The sequence below is a fragment of the Anser cygnoides genome, chromosome 1 (assembly GCF_040182565.1).
Source record: "Anser cygnoides isolate HZ-2024a breed goose chromosome 1, Taihu_goose_T2T_genome, whole genome shotgun sequence".
NCBI classification, from domain to species: Eukaryota; Metazoa; Chordata; class Aves; order Anseriformes; family Anatidae; genus Anser; species Anser cygnoides.
The window spans coordinates 10,712,715-10,731,907 of record NC_089873.1 but is presented as its reverse complement, the minus strand read 5'-3'; the positions used below and the strand labels follow the sequence as shown (position 1 = coordinate 10,731,907).

Below are 19,193 nucleotides of genomic sequence, written 5' to 3'. Positions count from 1 at the left end.
TGATCATATGCAAGACCTAAGTTCGATTTCCTTTTCCTCTGGAATATATTTAAATCAAACTTTCCCATCTCCTATCAAACATCAAATATATTGAATCAGTCAAGCAAAAGGAGTGGACTCCATCTCGGTTCTCACTTCCTCTTCCCTTCTCCTTCCTTTGTCCTGGCCATGTGAACAGTATAGTTATAAGGCTTGTGGACTAAAATTCTTTCTCATTTAGAAAAAAATATTACATTATTTTTTGCATAATAATGCAATAATATTGCAGTATTTTCAGCTCTGAGTTCTTAGTGAACTAGAAGATACCATATCACAAAGCCAATATTTGTTTTCTCACAATAATTACCAATACATTTTGTGAAATATATTTAATGTAAATGGTTCAACTAAACTTCAAAAACTTACACTGTGAAGATAAAACTGTACTTATACAGTGAAGATAAAACCAAATCAGAAAATTTTGTGAATACAGTAAGACAGAATATATTTAAGAAATGCAAAATATATTTGAATAGTTTTCCTGCAGATATTGGACTGTAGTTGAGAGATGTTATTTTGCCAGATCATGGTATTTTTAATGCCATACGGCTGGGAAAATATTAACATACTTCTACCAGTAAATACTTGTTACAGATAGATCATATTTTATGTTATTACAATTTTTGATACTTACAGGTCACAGGAGCATCATGACCTTGCCTGGATCAAGAACTGAAAACCGAGTACAGTGAGAGCCACAGCGAACAGCACAAAGCTAATGGGCTGTGTGTGGTGAGCCATAACGCACGTGGCACCACAGACAACGGCAGTAACGCGCCTTGGTACAGGCTATGCATCAGTGGATGACACGAGAACACAGGAAATGCTGGTGAACTACAATAACAGACCGATTTGACTGGCAGCCCGTGACAACGCCTGTCTGTAGAGCAACCAGTAATACAGACCATATGGAAACATCGCCAAGCTGATGTCTGACACACCGGGAAAGCCAAGCACTGAAGTGGAACCAGCTCCTTCGGTACTGAGCCACTGCCTAGAGCAAGCACCCTGCATCTGCATCACCCAACCTGGCCTTGAACACCTCCAGGCATCCACAGCTTCTCTGGGTAGCCTGTTCCAGGGCCTCACCACCCTCACAGTGAAGAATTTCCTCCTAATGTCTTTGCAGCTATTGTCCTGTGTTCCTTTTCTCACTGTTACAGTATCCGATTACATGTTGATTTTAAACATGCTTGATTTAATTTGTCTTGTACAAATTATGATCAGTAAAGCTGAGTAAGAAGTTGGTTTATATACAGCATGTTCACACACAGCCTCATATATGCATAGTCATGCATATCAAGTTGCGTGCAAAATCTCAAAAAGCAGCATAAAATGCACTAAAATGACTACTCCTGTCTTCAGATCTGAAGAATGTATTACATAAACTCTGCCAGTAAAGAATAACAACAACTTTTCCATGTCAAATAAAACTCCTCAACCTTTAGATATTTTTCACCATAACAGTTTTTATAAGAAGCTGTCATTGGACTACTAAGGCTATCAGGATAATACATCCTGAAAACATTAAGAATTCATTTAAAATACTAATTTCAATTTGGCTTTAGGATTAAAGGACAAAATTGGTTGAATGTGTCAGGTTAAATGGAATACCACCCCTATGTTAATGAGAAAATGTCAGAGAAACAAACACCCAAATCAGACTCTATACAGGAGTTGCCCATTCTTCTGAAATAACACAACATACTCCATGAATAATTTCTGCATAAGGTCATCATAGAGCTCAATGGCCTGCAATCAGAAAACAATTCTGCTGGACATGAAGGTAACTGGTAGTATAACATTAGTAAGGATAGCTTTATCTTTATGAATTGTTTCTAACATTGGGGATTTTCACCAGTTGCAGTAAAAAAAATATGGACTAAACCGACAAAGCATGGCAACCAGTGGCTTGGTTTTTATTTTGAAACATCAAAGGCCAAATACTTCATGAATATTTAATGACTGAAGATTCAATGACATAAAATCATATTGCTACTACCCTCAGACATAGTCGATTATGTCACAGAATGGCTGTTGTTTTAGTTAATCAAACTGAAAACATCTCTTCAAGAAGATTTTGATCTACACCAAAGCCATGAACATTACTATGCAAACATATTTCCAAACATTAACCACTCTACAGTTCCAATTCAGCACATCACAGGGATTGTATATGGGGGAAAAGCCGAAACCACATAATTTTACAGTTTTATCCTTTCAGAATTCTGTTGCAACACTCCTACAACAGAAGATTTTTTTTCTTTTATAGTTAAGAAGAAATTCAACTTTTTTTTTCTATTTCTTAATCACCTTCTTTTGGTACCAGATTTGGTGAGTATGTATGTACCTACAAAATGGAAAAAAATAACTCTGTAGCTGACACGTAGTGGCAGTGTCTTCAAGACTTCCAGCACTAATTCAAACTGTAGACTTTCCTTTTTCTTAAGAACAGAATTCTTACAGAGTACTTTTCTCTTTCCAATAAACACTGGACATGTAAATATAAACTTATTTGTACCTAAAACTACCAAATTTCCTTTCCTCAGCTGTCTATGCAACCTCGTACCTGCTTTTACTGCTCATTTTCATATTAAACTGAAACCCTTATGCAGCAGATACTGACAGCAGCAGATTACTGAAAAGAGCTGTACCTTAATTACACTTACACAGCTTAGACAATAAAGTAAATATTTCCATAAAGAATTGTTTTATTTACTTTTTCAGAGAGCAGGTAAGTCTAGTAAGCACCACAAATCAACAATAACTTGGGGAAGTATAGCATGGGCATCACTTGGCAGCAGGACTTAAAAGTTGCATAGTTATTTCTTTGTAATTGTTTATTTATGTATTTTCAGCAGATCAAAGTGAGGAAATTTACCTGTATTCTGAAAATTGAATTTCCCTCATAGACTTTAATGGGAGAGGTGAAACAGAGCATGAGGCTTTGTATTGGGAAAGTCAGTTGTTTTTCTAGCAGCAATCTGTTTGTGTCTTGTTGGTTTTCTCTTAAGTAAAAAGCAGCAATTAATTTTAGAAACAAAATGCATTACTTGCTTACTTTCATCATGTATGTACTCAATAGCCAAACTACCAGCCAGAAGGGCCATATCTAAGGTAAGATTCTAGGAAAAAAAATATTAAAAATCCTTGGGATGGATAGTTATTTCCCCCTCCAAAAGGAGGTATTCAGAAAAACAGCTATGTATGACAAAAATAAGGCTACAGACATTAATAAAGCTCCAGTTCTTCACACTAAGGATTCAAAGAACCAGTGGTAGGATTCCCTGATGCAAACCTTATTAACCAACAGGGCAGGATAAGGGACTCTTATATCATCTACATTATTTTAAGAGTTTATTATGCTATTTTCTAATCATGCAACCATTTGAAAACAGCTTTGAAATGGCTTCAATCCCCTTCACTGAATTTTTAAAATGGTTGTTCCATATATATATATAAAAGAAAATTATGATATAGAGGCAGCATAGCAAATACCATCAAATTTTCACACTATTCTCTTCAGTCCATGTCCAAGGACTTTTTCAAACCATTTTACTTCAATCTGAACTTAAATTCACTGAACACCTTCTAGAACAGGTTCAGTACGAACATATTTTTCATTATATATTAATGGGAAGTTATGAATAATGCTACTGTACTCCCAGTGCATACAACCTCCAAAAAATCCACTCCTCTTTGGGAAGAAAGATTTATAATATCCCTCTGACCTACCCTGGTAGATGAATAACAAAAGTTAACAATTTAGAACATCATTTTCTCCCTCTCCTTCTACCAGTCAAACCTTCCTCAATATTCTTACCATCTCCCCAAAGAATGACAAAAAGAAATAGAAGGTTATGTACATGCATGTGTACATAACGAAGAGGAGTTTAGTAGTTACTGAGTTTAAAAGAACTAGTTACGTATATATAAAGACATACAATAACTATCTTGTATTTTTCGCTCCATTCCTGTAAGTCAAAAGCAGGATGGCTAGATGTGATTGTAAGAGACAAAAATCTTTCAAATACATTCTGGTTTTCGGTAAATATATTCTTCCAAAATGTTCAGGAAACTTCTAATCTTCTCATCATAGTAACTTCCCCAAAGCATAAGCAACTGAGAATGACTTCTTTTTATAACGCAAAATGCAATTGATTACAAAGAAGATTTCCAGATGGGAAAATGAAATGAATTTGTTAGCAGCTAATTAACCTCTGTATCACACTATCTAATCTGTTTAATTAAAACAGCAAAGTACGTTTATTTTAATTTATTCACCATTACTTTCGTTAGTTGATGAAAGAACTTAAGAATAAAAAAAGTAGAAATTGTCAAAACTGATTATAGATTTTATCTAGATTGTAAATACTGGGACCAGTACAGTACAGGAGCCTAGTTAAGCAATTTTTTTGGACATCAGCTTTACAGGACATTGGCATTGTTATTCTGAATTCATACTTAAGTAGGTGCTACAATGGAATGAACTAGGCTACATTATTTACATCTCTTGCTCTAAAATAACTAAAATACAAAAAATACAGACAATATACCAGCTCTCCAATACCAGCAAATCTGCAAAAGAACCTTAGAGGAAACTACATATTTTATTTATACATATATATGTGTGTGTATGTATTATATATATGTATTCTATACATACATATATGTTTTTTAAACCATGCACTGGGCAAACTTGAAGACATGAGATTTTGAAATGAGTTTAATAGCTTCTCTTTTTATCTTATCATAAAAAAAATAGTATATGGCAAGGACAGTATTACACAAAGTCATTAGGATTAAATTCCAAGCAAAACCACACATAACATTAATCTCTTTTAAGAATCTCATTGTAATAGAAAAAAAAGCTCATATTTTGGATAGTTGCATAAATAGCAGTGGCTGAGGGGTATTTGCATCCCTTTCTTTCCTCTTTTTTTACATATGTAAAAAAAACTAAACTACAATGAAATTATAATATTGCATTTCTACTTGGAAAATAAACACATAGGTTTTTTTGGCATAGTATTACAATACTGTGTAACACAGGAGTTTTCATCTAAATTATCAAAGTCTGATCCAAATTGTGGACCACATCGTACATACCTGACACTGACTTGTGAAGTAAATAATATATCTTAAATAAATTGTTTAAAATAATTTGATTTCATTCTCTGCCTGCATAAATTCTTTACCTGGTTAATTCAATAACCTAAAGTCTGTCCACAAAAAGCCACAGAGATTTAAAATATACAAATAAAAGGTTATGCTGTATCTAAATCACAGCAATAACTTATCTCAGACAGCTTGCATGAGGAATAAGAAAAAAAAAAAAGCCAAATCTCTCCATTTCCTTCTAAGTGCAGAAAGTACCTTTACAAAAGGTAATAAAATTGAAAGCATTTTGTGGCATCTTTTCAGACTGCTTTGGTTCTCAGGCATAACAAATGTGTCTGCCATATTGACTTTTAATTATATTAATGGTGCTTTTACCAAGACAAATCTTACCCTCTTCATTAAGATTTTACTTTGAATGATTTTGCTAGATCTCTAATGTCTTAGAAGGAAAACAAATGTGGACAGCAGTTACCAGGCTTAAGAAATATCCCATGCTCACCTAATTAATAAAGAACAGAAGGAATCATAATTTAATTACTCAGCTTTGACATCTATTTTGTGCATGTCTTGCACTGAGTCACTGCAATAAAGCAAAGATCCATGAGTACACCTTATTTCAGAAGCAGTTTAGTAGCATGAGACAACCCAGCAGCTGTAAAATGTCATTCATTTTGCTATTTAACATAAAATGATGAAGACTTTTCTAGTTAATCACTACAAGAAAAAGGACTACATCACAAAACATAATTACTTTTCTTCCTAATTATTGGATACATTACACTGGCATGCTAGAATTCATGCAGAAGAACTCTGATTTAAGAGTTGTATCAATGTCTTGCTATTATAGTTCTTGTTCTGTGTCTTAACAACTGCATGAAATTAAAAGTTATCTCTGTTTTCGTCCATGGACCACAACAGGGTTTTTTACTTGCCATTAATTTGATGCTTATGCCAACAAACTGAAAAGAACTAAGGAGACAAACAAACTTCTGAATGAGCTAGAAGCCCTCCATGCCCCCTGATATAGCTGCTGACTGCATGCCTGTTCCCCTTACTTCCACCTCTGTATAAACTTTAGAAACTGATGTCTAATGATATCAGATATTATTTGTCAGTTATTTAAGTGCACTCATTTCTATAAAAATGCAGCCATACCCTCAGAGCCAGGCTAGGTACAGGCACAGCAGCCAGCTATATAACTCATTAGACTGCAAGGGCTGCAAGATGTACTCAAAGCCCACTTTGCCTGCACCAAATCCTAGGAAAACCAGACTGATGGCTGTCAGCAGGACGGAGAGAACCCCAATCTCTCCTCGGAAACATTCCCTCCCTTAAAACCAGTTTCAGCCCAAGGCTGCACATACCCTCCAGGCAGCATGAGCAGCAGGCCTGGATCTTCATTGACAACTTCTGATTTAATGTTCCAGTTTTCTCCGTTTCCTCTAGCTCTTCCCAGCTCTGCCCAGAGAACAGACCTTGGTTTTAACAACTCAGAGGAGAAGGAAATGGCTAGTTCTAAATCTGCATACCTCCGGGCACTGGGACAGGCTCCCCAGGGCAGTGGGCACAGCACCAAGCCTGCTGAAGTTCAAGAAGCATTTGGATATGCTCTCAGGAATAGGGTCTGGGTTTTGGGTGGTCAAAAGGAGGTGGACTCAGTGATCCTTGTGGGACCTTTCCAACTCAGGATATTCTATGTTTCTATGAGTCTTGAGGACTACTTCATCTCAGCTCTCAATAGCACCATTAAGGAGAATTACGGAAGTGTGAACTGAGATTTCAGAAAGCCAGAGGAAAGAAATACAATTGCTGAAATAAGAATAGTTGTTGAATTAAGTTTCCTATGTCCCATGCTCCCCTATAATAAGGAAAGTATATTCTTTTCAAAGTCAGCTGCCAGTGGACAAATTGGAAACAAACCATCGGCAGTGGAACAGGTTGCCCAGAGTAGTTGTCTCCTCCCTGGAATTCTTCAAAGTCAGGATGGATGGGGCTTTGGGCAACCTGATCTGGTGAAAGACGTCCCTGTCCATGGCAGGGGAGTTGGAACTAGATGATCTTTAAGGACCCTTCCAACCCAAACTATTCTGTGATTCGATGATCATTTGCAATTAACAAATGTTTAGATAATGTACTCAAAAAGTCTTAGTCCAGACTGTGTTTTCTTCACTTGGTATCCTTCAACAAAAGAAAGTAACACCCTTTGCAGACATAACACAGCCCTGCTGAAAAATGACAGCCTATACAAGTTAAATAAAACAAAAATGTTCTATCTGAGTGGTGAAGTGCTATAGCAAGACTATATTTTGGTCTTACTGCAAGACTACTAGTTCAGCAATGCATATTTTATAGTATTTGAAGTCTAGAAGTCAGGTAAATTACTACACCTAGAATAGAACAGAACAGTTCAGCTCGAAGGGACCTACAAAGATCATCTAGTCCAACTGTCTGACCACTTCAGGGCTAAACAAAAGTTAAGGCATACAATTAAGGGCATTGTCCAAACGCATCTTGAACATTGACAGTCATGTGGCATCAACCACCCCTCTAGGAAGCCTGTTCTAGTGTTTGGCGGCCCTCGCAACAAAGAAATTTTTCCTAATGTCCAGTTTGAACTTTCTCCCATACAGCTTTGTGCCATTCCATGTCTCCTGTCCTCTGTTACAAGAGAGAAGAGACCGGAACCTCCCTCTGTACTTGCCCTCCTCAAGAAGTTGTAGAGTGACTGCACTGGGTGAAGTTGTTAGCAAGAGTAAATTGGGTGAAATTAAACTTGCTTATAGAAGATCATTCAGTCTGGTAGAAAACTTTGGCTGGAAGTTTTCTTTCACTTTTTAAGTGAAAAAAAATAATATATCACTCACACAGCATAAAAAGTTTTATCAGGAAAAAATACCAGAATTATATGCAGACACTGAAAAATATCAATAGAGCCAGGCTCCTTAGTTTTACTGTTCCCATGTGTAACTCTTAAGAAATGTAAAATTGAAGTTCCTCTCTAGAGAAGCAGCAAATCTCACAGGACTAAGAAGAGAATCCTAGCTGAATAAATTATTCATCAGGGGTTATTCATCCATGTTTAAAAGCAAAGATCTGCTCTAGATTAGAATAGTCATATCTTTATACTTATGTTTCATATTTTCAAGGCAGTTAAAATACACAGTAGTTCATTGCAAGTATAGTTTGGGACTACCAAATGGGAAAATGAAAATAGTGTGATAGCATTTTCCATGAAGACATAAATTACAGGCAGTTACAGAGTTGGCCAAAAGCTGTCAAGATTTCCTAAAACCTAATGTCCCTCCACCAAGACCTACAGTTGTTTGTGTATGTATTTATGCAGTCCTGATTTGCTCATAGCTGATAGCAAAAGTGAACTGGAGAAAAGTAAACACATACTTCGCACAGACCACATTTCTGGTCAAATCAGGCAGAATTTTATTAGTGCTTCATTGAATGATGTAGAATAATGTTGCTCATTTTGAAGAGTCTCTCTGCTCCATGTTATGTGCATCTCCTGCTCTGTGGCAAGCCCTCAGAAATACCTGCCATTACTTGTACTACTACTCATTATTTTCAGGACATAGAAGAGCCAGAATTTCACCTTTTGTTTAAATTTTATGAAAAATCAGAAGTACACTATGCACAGGGGATAGAAGGATAAGAATTCCCAAATCCCTTGAGCAAAATACATCTCTTAAAAATAGGATTGACTATTACTCTCAGCGTATTTTAAATCAATTCAGAATGAAGCTCATATTAACACTTATACCAACTGCAAAAATAATATAGACATCAAAACATTTCTGTTTCCAACTACTGCACAAGCCGCTGTTCTTAAAACATGAACTCTTGGTATACTTTAGGTACATAATGTCTGGAAAATGCTTTTACAAACTTTTAAATACCCAAGCCTTCCAAGTACAACTTTAGCTCCTTTTGCTCTTTCTAAAGATGAGTTGTGACAAAGACAGCCTGAATTTTCATCTAGTATCTTAAAAGAATCCTGTGGCAAAAGAACAAAATAAGCTATCAAAGCCTGAGGTTTTGTCATTTGAAAAACAGAAGGCAATGGAATGAAGACAAACACAAATACTTATACTCACGAAAAAAATCCAGCCCACCTATCACAGAATTTCAGAAAAGCGTTATTTCTAATATAAAATAATATGCACATTCCCAAGCCCATATCTGTATGCTTTTATCCCTTTTTGACATTAAACACTTTGAAATATTTTGGGTGTAATTTTCTTTAAACAAATTAGGAAATCGGAAGGAATAACTGCCAAAGTTTCCTATTATGATTTGCATTCTGTCTCTGAAGTAAGAATCTAAACTTTGTAATATCTTCTGAATTTCTAAATATTTTAGAAATATGCCTCCATTATGGAAAATCATATTTGAATGTTAGTGTCTTGCTCCATTAATTCTTTGTGCATGTTCTGTTATACCATTTTTTCTATCATAAAAAAAAAACACTTTATCCTCCAATTAGTAATTCAAAATTAGCAGAATTAAGTTCATACTCCTTTTCCCACAAACATTAACACATTTCTTAAATCAGCATTAAAAAAAAAAAAAAAAAAAAAAAGACCAGGACTACATGAATGTAGTGGGGAATGAGGGGAACTGACATACAGAAGAGCCCAGTTATACTGGCAAGGATAGATCAAGAAGAAAAACACCATTGTTTTTGAAGTGATGATATTTGGTAAAAAAGCTTAAAGACAAAGAAAACAGCATCCTTTTAAAATAAATCTTATTATTTTATTTTACCGATTCACCTAGGATAGTAAAGCAATGGTAAGAATTATTTATTACAAATTTAAATTAGCAACTGAATTTGAAGGTGAAATATAGAATCATAAAACTAATTAGCTTCATCTGTGTTACAAATTCAACGAAGACTCTTAGAAAATATGCACAACAGCAGCCTGCAGAAAGCTCTTCTTAACATATTGTACCTCTCTATTGTAAACTAAAGAACCTGCAGGGTGTTAATAAATTGAGTACAATAGCATATCCTGCTTTTAATAAGATTTTTGTTTGGAAAGTGCATTAAAGAATCATTCAAAAAGAAGGCATTAATGCACATACAGGGTGCCTTAATAATGAGAAATCACACCTTTTTTTTTTTTTTTTCCCCTTTCCTCCAGTTCCTTCCCTCCACCCCTTTTTCAGAAGCTGATTTTTTTTTTATTATTTTTTTTTTAAATGAGCTGCCTGGTAAATAAAGCGTATTAGATGTCTTTTACCATATTTGATTTTTCAGATAAAATATAGTGCTTGAAAGATTCCGCAGTGATTGAAGGTGTTTCATCTCTTTTTTCTAAGAGCCTTTTTGGCTAGTTCCCTACCAGTGAAGTACTCTGCGGCCCACATGAGATTCTTTCAAAGCTTTGTATTACAAAATTATATACACCTATACTCAACATAACCATATTAAGAGATGATAAATAACCAAAAGATATAGCAGAAAAGCTCTCTACTATAGTTACACATTTAAGAACTCTGCCTACATATAATCTTAATTCTGATTGTAAAGCTACTATTTGCCACCTTTTTTATCAAGGTCCTAATTGATTTAAGATTCCTATTGTGTGGGGAAAAAGCGAAAATAAAGACAAAAGCCGTTAAGTGTTCAAATGATTAATCATGCTAACCCAAAAGACAGATCCTTTACAGGGAAACAAATGCATGGAAGAACTCTTCTGTTGCAACCCAGATTTTATAAGAAGCCTATGATTTGGTGGATGAAAAATTATATATGAGCCCACTGTGCATTCTTGCAGCCCAGAAAGCCAGCTGTATCCTGGGCTGCATCAAAAGCAGCGTGGCCAGCAGGGCAAGGGAAGGGATTGTCCCCCTCTGCTCTGCCCTTGTCACACCCCACTTGGAGCCCTGCGTTCAGCTCTGGCATTCAGTTCTGGGGCCTCCAACAGAAGAGGGACATGGAGCAGGCCCAGAGGATGGCCACAAAGATCAGAGGGCTGGAGCACCCCTCCTGTAAGAAATGGCTGAGAGAGTTGAGGTTGTTCAGTAGAAGGCTCCAGGGAGACCTTTGCAGCCTTTCAGTACTTCAAAGGGGGCTTATAAGAAAGATGGGGAGAGATTTTTAAAAAGGCACATAAAAAGGACAAGAGGTAACGGTTTTAAAGTGAAAGAGGGTAGATTTAGATTAGATATAAGGAAGAAAATTCTTCACTTGAAGAATTTCAAGTGTTCACTGGAATAAGTTGCCCAGAGAAGCCGTGAATGCCGCATCCCTGGCAGTGCCCAGGGCCAGGCTGGATGGGGCTGTGGGCAGCCTGGTCTGGTGGGAGGTGTCCCTGCCCATGGCAGGGGGGTTGGAACTGGGTGATCTTCAAGGCCCCTTGCAACCTCAACTATTCTATGATTCTATGATTTTTAGACTCAGAATCAGCTGAGGGAATACAGGAAGCTATAAAAGGAAAACTCCAGGCAAGCTAGCGAGAGGCTTTACCCTTAAAGGTTGTTTTTGTCTTTTTTTTTTTTTTTTTTTTCCTTTTGGACATGTTTCTATACCCAACTACTGTCTCCCAGAAATTTGTAAACCAGAGGGCACCAGTGAGACCTTGTGAAAATGATCCGAACATTAGTGGCATGATGCTGGGTACAGACAAGGGGACAGTGGGATCCTGTTCCCAGTATGGAATGCTGGAAAAAATCTGCACTCATCTGATGAAACCTAGAAACCTCCAGAAAGGCTTCAGGACAGGCGTGTTCACACTGAACTTGTACATTAAGATGAATGTCTCCTTACTAATTCCAGCAATCCTAGGAAAGTGAGGTCAGTTCTTCAAACACTATAACTGCTGTATTTCCTACCCAGTTTTGAGAAAGTACTGTTGAAAACTTGCTGAAATGCTTGTTCCTGCAAAATTTGCCCCGCGTTTTTACAAATCAAAAAGGTGTGAGCAGTAAGTATCAGATAAACATCAGAAAAAACCCTGAAACCACACAGTTTCAGTAAGTGATTCATTCTTATTTCCCTCTGCACCTCACCGTGCACACACATAGCTCTGTCCCCTGAGTGGAAAGATGTCAGAGTCCAAACAATCACTGACAGAAGAAAGGTATTTCATTCCTTTCAGTGAGATATGGCACATTTAATTTAAATTATGCACAAATCAAAGCTATATGTCACATAAGTGAAGGTGGCACACAGCCCTTCGGAGAAGAAAATATCATCTTCCCTAAGACCTTTACCATCTGCCTGTCAATTGAAATCAATCATACAGCATATTTTTTTCCAAGTCACATATGGTTTAGACGTGTGAGGCCTCATCCAAAATTAATCAAAATCAATGGAAGATTTATTTCACAGTGTTTTGGATCAGAACATTGTGTAAAGATACAGACAGCTTTGACACTTTGCCCATCGTTAGTGTTGTTCAAACTTTCACAGAATTATTAAGTACTGATTACTGGGAAAGGATTCCACACCTACTTTTTGCACCTGTGAGAACTGGTTCTACACCGCAGTTCTGGAGCCAAATGTGAACATTTTAATTCCCCACGAATGCCCTTTGTGCTGAAGAGGACTTTGAGAGGTACAACCCATAAGAGAGCTATATCCTCTCTTTAATGCTATTAGAGAAAAAAAATACTATAGTTTGTTACCTTCTCTGAATGTCTCTCTTTTAAAAGACAATCTTTAATAAACTGCCTCCCTAGAATGAAGCAGTACTAACACTTTAAAAATTGGTTATTTTGTTTGTTTCCCGGTTGAAGCTTTTAAGATGCAATGATGCTTTGCTGCAAAGCATCAAAACATTCGATGCAAAAAGCATCAAAGCATTTGATGCAAAGATGCTTTGTTGTAATCTTCATGATAAGTTACAGACAGTCCTGAAATCTAAAATCTTCGATCTGCAGGAAAGGTCATGAGCTGTCTACTACTGCCCTGTTCCTGCAGGTCACCTCTTGGGTCACCTCTACATATCAACTCTTGTTATGGAAGACTTGTTTATGTATCATTTATCCTTCTTATCTTTCATTTCTTTGTTGAGCAACTTTTCACTACAGTTTTACACAACCAATGTTGATTTAAAAAAGTCATAATCCCAAAGTACTATTTCTACGACCTCCTGTCTCACTTTTAAGGCCATATACACAAGCTTACACATTAAATTCACAGCAAATGCTGTCTTGGAAATATCAGGGTTCAGGAAATCATCATTTACACAGAAGAACGTAAAACTATATTGTTTAAAAGATAAGGCATATTGAAAGGATTTTTCATGTGGCATTTTAATGTGATAATTAATTCCTAAAAGTCTGAGTTTCAGTCTTCATATAAGTAAGTGGATGCTAATAGGCCATGCATAAAGACTCCTCGCTAAAATACAAATGAGAAATCCCTTATGTTTATACATGTGTAAGTACAATTAATATTGCAACCCAACTGGAAACAAAATTGCTTTAGTTAACCAACCATGGCAATGCAATCAAATGTGGTATCAAATGTAATTGTAGAAGATCCATTTGGGGAATAACAGCAATTATTTCATAAAGAATTCTCCCCTCCTCCTTCCAATTCACATGCACACAATTTTTTTCATGCATCTCTGCACCAGCAAAGTAATTGGACCATCACAAGTGTCAAAAATACCACCATTTCATTCTGCAATACACAGGAAAATTCAAACTGACAAGGCTGTTTCTTTTAGCAATATTGGGTTGTACCTCTGATTTGTAACTGCATTAATCTAAAAACGTTTAAGTAGTTTTTATTTCTCCAGCTGTACATGCAGCTAGGGAATTGTGCAATGCTTATGGAGTAGGAAGCAAAGAATGGCATTTCTTTGTCTGCCTGAAGCTAAGTACTTTGGATTTGCCTTCACACAACTATTCTCTAAAGACTTAATACTTCTCTAATGTAAGTATTCTTCTAGGGCTGTTGAGGGAAACCTCAGTTCAGATATTTTAATTGACCTTGTGTTTAATCAGAAAACAACGCATATTGCAATCCAATATTAATAATTTTTTTCCTTTTTTTTTTACTCAGAAGACATTCAATATTCTTCATTAGTATTCTTAATTAATATTCCTTTGAATTGTTTTGTACTTTTTAGTAATTTAATTAGTAATTACTAAAATTATTTTGACATTTAATTATCAACGCAAACCACTGAAATCCATTATGATCTTTATATCTGTCAGCCACCTAAAAATACTTATGTCAGCTGCAATGTGACTGTCAAGGACATTGATGATCGTGTACTCATTAGAACTAGAGACTGTCCCAAAGAGTTTCTTTCTATAGTGACTTATATGCAGTGCTGCTTGAAAGGCTTTCATCACCCTAAAACAAGTCCTGAAAAAGGAAATAAACCTCATACAGCATGATGCAGACCATTCATAATGCTATGAGAAGTATCAGAAGAAAGGCTATCAGTAAGAACCCTCATCTGCAGGAAGTTTTCCAGTATATCTTCCATATTCCATCACAGCCATTAGGAGAATGAATTTTCCAGTGAAAATTAAGTTTATCAGAAAGATCTGTGTGCAAACTAATTTGAACAGGCATTTTCTAAAAAGTAGGCCAGAAGAGAAGAGAAGAAAGATTACTTCTGGCAAAAATGGAGCAAATTAAATTATAAGAACCCTAATACATTTATTTGAAATTTAATTGCGTAACCTAATGTCAAGGTTATTATATAGTCCACAGTGTTTTCAGCCAATTTCAAAACAGTAAAGCACAAGCTTGGTTTGCAGTTACTTTATTATAAATCCAAATGCCTTTTTTTTTTTTTTTTTACCACAGTCTTTTTCTTGAGCCACAACATTAATAAAAAAAAAATCACATTTCAAAATTACTTTGAGCTCTCTCCTTGGCAATGAATTCTGACGAGACCAGAAGCTTCTCTGGTATAAATGACTCCTACTGAAATTAAAGGGTAAAAATAAAAACAAAGTTGAGACAGTGTTGTTGATGTGATGCCAGTGTACCCAGTAAGAAGCGATATGATTAGAAGGGGCATCTGACCTTATTCACACTCTTCTGCACAGAGTCCATGAAACCTGCAGGTTTTGTTTCCTATTGAAAGCAGGAAAGGTTCCTGTAGCATTCTCATTATTGCATCCCTATGAAACAGGCATTCTGTATTTTACCACATATTAGAAATTGTGCCTGAGCAGACAGCACACTTAAAAGCATTCATGATGTATCCAAGACCCTCTGCATTCCTGAAAGCCAGTCACTTTCATCTGATTTTGGCCTAACCTTGGAGTTTGGGGCTGGTGGGGTTTTTTTGTTTGTTTGTTTCTTTTTTTGTGGGGGGGGGGGGGGGGGGGGGGGGGGGGGGGGGGGGGGGGGCAGAACTGTATGTTTAAGTGTCTGACGAACACTGGAACAGAAAGGACACTTTAGGAAAGCATTGTGCATTTAACTGTGTGCCTGTATGATGCAAGTGGATGTGCAAACAGTCTAGGTTGGTAGCAAAATCACATAAAAGCACCATCTGCTTTTATTTCTGAAGGAACAAGTAATAATGGCATAATAAATGACTTTGACACTCAGCAGGGAACTGTAGCCTAAAATTAATAGGCTTATAATCATGCAGAACAATATTAATTTGGCTTGAATAATAATAAAGAACTAGTGTTGTGCATTTTACAATCGTCTCACTTGTTTTTCAGTAAAATCTGAAATGATTGAAGAAGATAATTTAGCATTTGACCAGGGTCTCTTTCATGAGTACCAGAATATTGAAGAGAAGAAGATATTAAAGTATAGAGAAGGATTCTTAAAGAAGTCAATGACTCAATATATACTAGTACATAGACAACAAAATCCTCCTCTATTAAACTTCTGCCTACCAAATAAAAACAACTAAAAAAATAAAATCATTTGTATGATTCTGTGTTTCAGTGCTTGGAGTAGCACACACTTTACTGACAGGAGCTATCACTCAGAGATGTCTTCTCCATAATTATTCCTTGTCCAATGAGACAAAGAGATGTTTTGTGTATAACTCAGAACTACATTATGGGCCTGTGAAACTCCCTCTGAGTTTATGAAGGGTAAAGTCCATTTTATTTTCTAGAGATCTGTACTTAGGCACTGGCTACTGCATAAAATGTCCATTTGTAGGCACAGATTCCTTCTGTGGTGGATGTATAAACGGCATGTTTGTTAGAATATAATTAACATTAGAACAAAGAAAATTCTGAGAAGGTTAAAAGGAGAAAAACTTACCCCAAACTCATCCCTCCATTGATGAGATGCTTGATACTTCTCTGCTTCTTTAGCGAGGCGCTGAAGAACAAAAAAAAGACATACATTTTAGTCTTCACTGATTCTTCACATAGTAAAGCCTTTCTTTTTTATTTTCTTTATATGCATGTTTTCTCTATATAATTCTCTATATATCTATGCTTTTGCACTTACTTGAAATTTATGTATACTTGAGTAAAGATGTACAGTCTTTTCAAGAATGCCATTTTCTATATTATATACTAATTTATATTATATACTAATTTAAGCACTGCAATCATGCATTAGAAAGCTTAACCCTAATTCCAATGTTATTTAAGATGTTCTAGGTAAGTCTGAAATCCATCAATACCGAAAATACTTTCTCCCTACACACCTTACCTCATACATATGAGTTTAATCTACCATCCAATTAGAAGTATTTATTAGAATCTTAAAACACGTAACAAATATTTTATTAGAATCTTATTGCCCCCATCAAATTATCTAGCTTCAGTTATACAAAGTACTGACATACCCTGTCATGATTAGGGATCCATAAAAACTCAGTAATTTGTACAAGCTGTAGTCTGGTCCCATGTACTGAATGAACTTGAGCCGCCAGAGAACATCAGTAATGCTCCTAGATGGCATTCTTCCAGTTTAAATTAATTTGAAAGAAATCCAGTTTAGACACTTAGCCCCACAGGAAGCAAAGGACAGTGCACAGGAACGATCAGGTGAGCCTCTTTCAAATCAGTCTCTTGTATAGATATCCACTGCGTTGGTTACAAGTTCCTCCTCAAACAAAATTATAATCCTTTGAAAAATAACTGTTTGCACATGCATATGAGAAGTTTACTACAATTCTGAATATAGAAGTCGCCAAGCATAATGCTTGTTCTCCAGTTTCGCTCACACAGCTTCCCCAGTGCCTGCAGCCCTGGAGGCAGGCACCCATCCTCAAAGAAGGCAAGCAGCAGAGCTACCTGATGTGAACACAGCTCACAGGGACTCAGCCACGTCCTAATTTTTGAGTGAGTGACTTTGAGAACTACGTTATTTTATAATTAATAACAGTTTCTGGATAGTCATGGTCCTTTTCTAACAGAACTGCTGTATCCACAAGCTAACTAGGGATAAAAATTCTTTACTTGTGAAGGTGTGTGCACAATAGGCCCAACGATCCTTTCAATATTCAGATCAGTTCCTACCCAAATGAACTGGTGGTCTAAGTCACGTTTTCAGTTGAGTTGACTGTCAGTTCTTGCTAACAACCAAAAGGAGTATGACTGGAAAGTTCATGGAACCAGGAATTGCAGAGATGGTGCTGTCAGAATCTCGTCTCAGCCCCAGTACAGGATGGCAACCACCATGGTATCCGATCCCACAAGGACACTCCATCTCCCCCCCAACAACTATCAGGCTGATAAATTTCACCAAGCAAAACTTAAGACCTTTTCCTTTCTTTTTCATTTGAAATCATCCCGTTAAAAAATATAATTGTGTGCTCCGATGTCTGAAAATAAGCGTCCCTCTTACGTGTTTTATCATCCATTCACATGATTTTTAGCTCACAAAGTTACTAGTATCCTGCAGGCATTCCCAACAGAGCTGCCCTCCACAGTAGCCAAGTACCACATTTACAAAAGCAAAACTGTAATATAACTTGATGCATTACACTGGCAAAATTTAGCCTAACTTCCCCTTGACCTCAATGGACAAATCCATTACCTTACATACGTATAGTATTTCCAGTTTTCTGGTAATACACTAGCATAATTTTGTATCAGTACAAAGCAAGATATGATGCTTACTGACACCTACTACACAAGTAAATAGTTGCAGATAACATTGCCCTCATTTCTCTCTCTGTCTGCTTCATAACCTTAAGGTACCCACTGATCTGCAATTCTTCTCTGCAAAATATGTTAGAACTGAAATTTACAAACTCATAAATGGATTATGAACAGAGATCTATAGTAAGTATTAACATTACTAGGAATTTCACATTGGAAGAACTGCAGCCACACCTGATATTCCTCAATTTCGTGAAAAACTAGCAAATTCTCAGCAAATCTGAGCTATAAATTAAAAATGCTAAAAGCAAATTAAAAAAGTAAAGCTCCTTAGCAACTCCCCACCCCTGGATTTCTACAGCTCCTTGTGTCCTAAAAGAGCTTCCAAACTGAGAAGTTGCCATTTGCTGTATGCTTACAGAGCTTTGCTCATAGGAAAGCACAAGCAACTGGTGACGGAGAAGCAATAATGATCAATGAAAAAACGACTGTGTTCTTTGACTCAAATAAACAAACTAACACCATTTTAATGAAACTGCATGTTGCCCCCATGCCTGTTTACAATAGGTACAGCAAGAGGCTGATTCAGCCTCGTAATGTCTTGCTCATTGCCTACATGAAGGATCTCTGCATTTTTCTCTGTTTTGCAAGAATCAATTTAACTTTTGTGCCAGTTACTAGACCAATCTTCCAGAATATATCTAAAACTTTAGCTGGAGTGAGAGCAGAATGTAGGCCTAATTTTCTTCCCAGTATTGTATGTCAGAGACAGAATTACAGCCTAGCCAACTTGATATCAGTCCAGTATTGGTTTCCTTGAAACAGATCATCTTTTCCATCAACAATTCCCATAAATGCTATATGAATTATTAATAGTCAGTAAAATGGCTCTTAGCCAGGACTAGAAGAAATCTGTAAAATGAGTGTTCACATGAGTAAATCATTTAATCTCTCAAAGTGTGGATGAATATTGTAGTTGCACCTTATACCCCTGCAATGGAACACTCCTGTAA

At 36.4% G+C, this 19,193-nt stretch overlaps 1 protein-coding gene across 7 annotated transcripts in view; it reads right to left on the bottom strand.

Annotated features, from left to right (window-relative positions):
- CACNA2D1 (calcium voltage-gated channel auxiliary subunit alpha2delta 1) overlaps positions 1-19,193 on the bottom strand; it is a 406,577-nt gene that overhangs the window by 193,994 nt on the left and 193,390 nt on the right. For all 7 annotated transcript variants that reach the window (XM_013180424.3, XM_048062797.2, XM_013180420.3 and 4 more), the window contains exon 4: positions 16,385-16,444. In XM_013180424.3, coding sequence (XP_013035878.1) covers positions 16,385-16,444 — 60 coding nt within the window. The remainder of the gene's footprint in view (positions 1-16,384; positions 16,445-19,193) is intronic.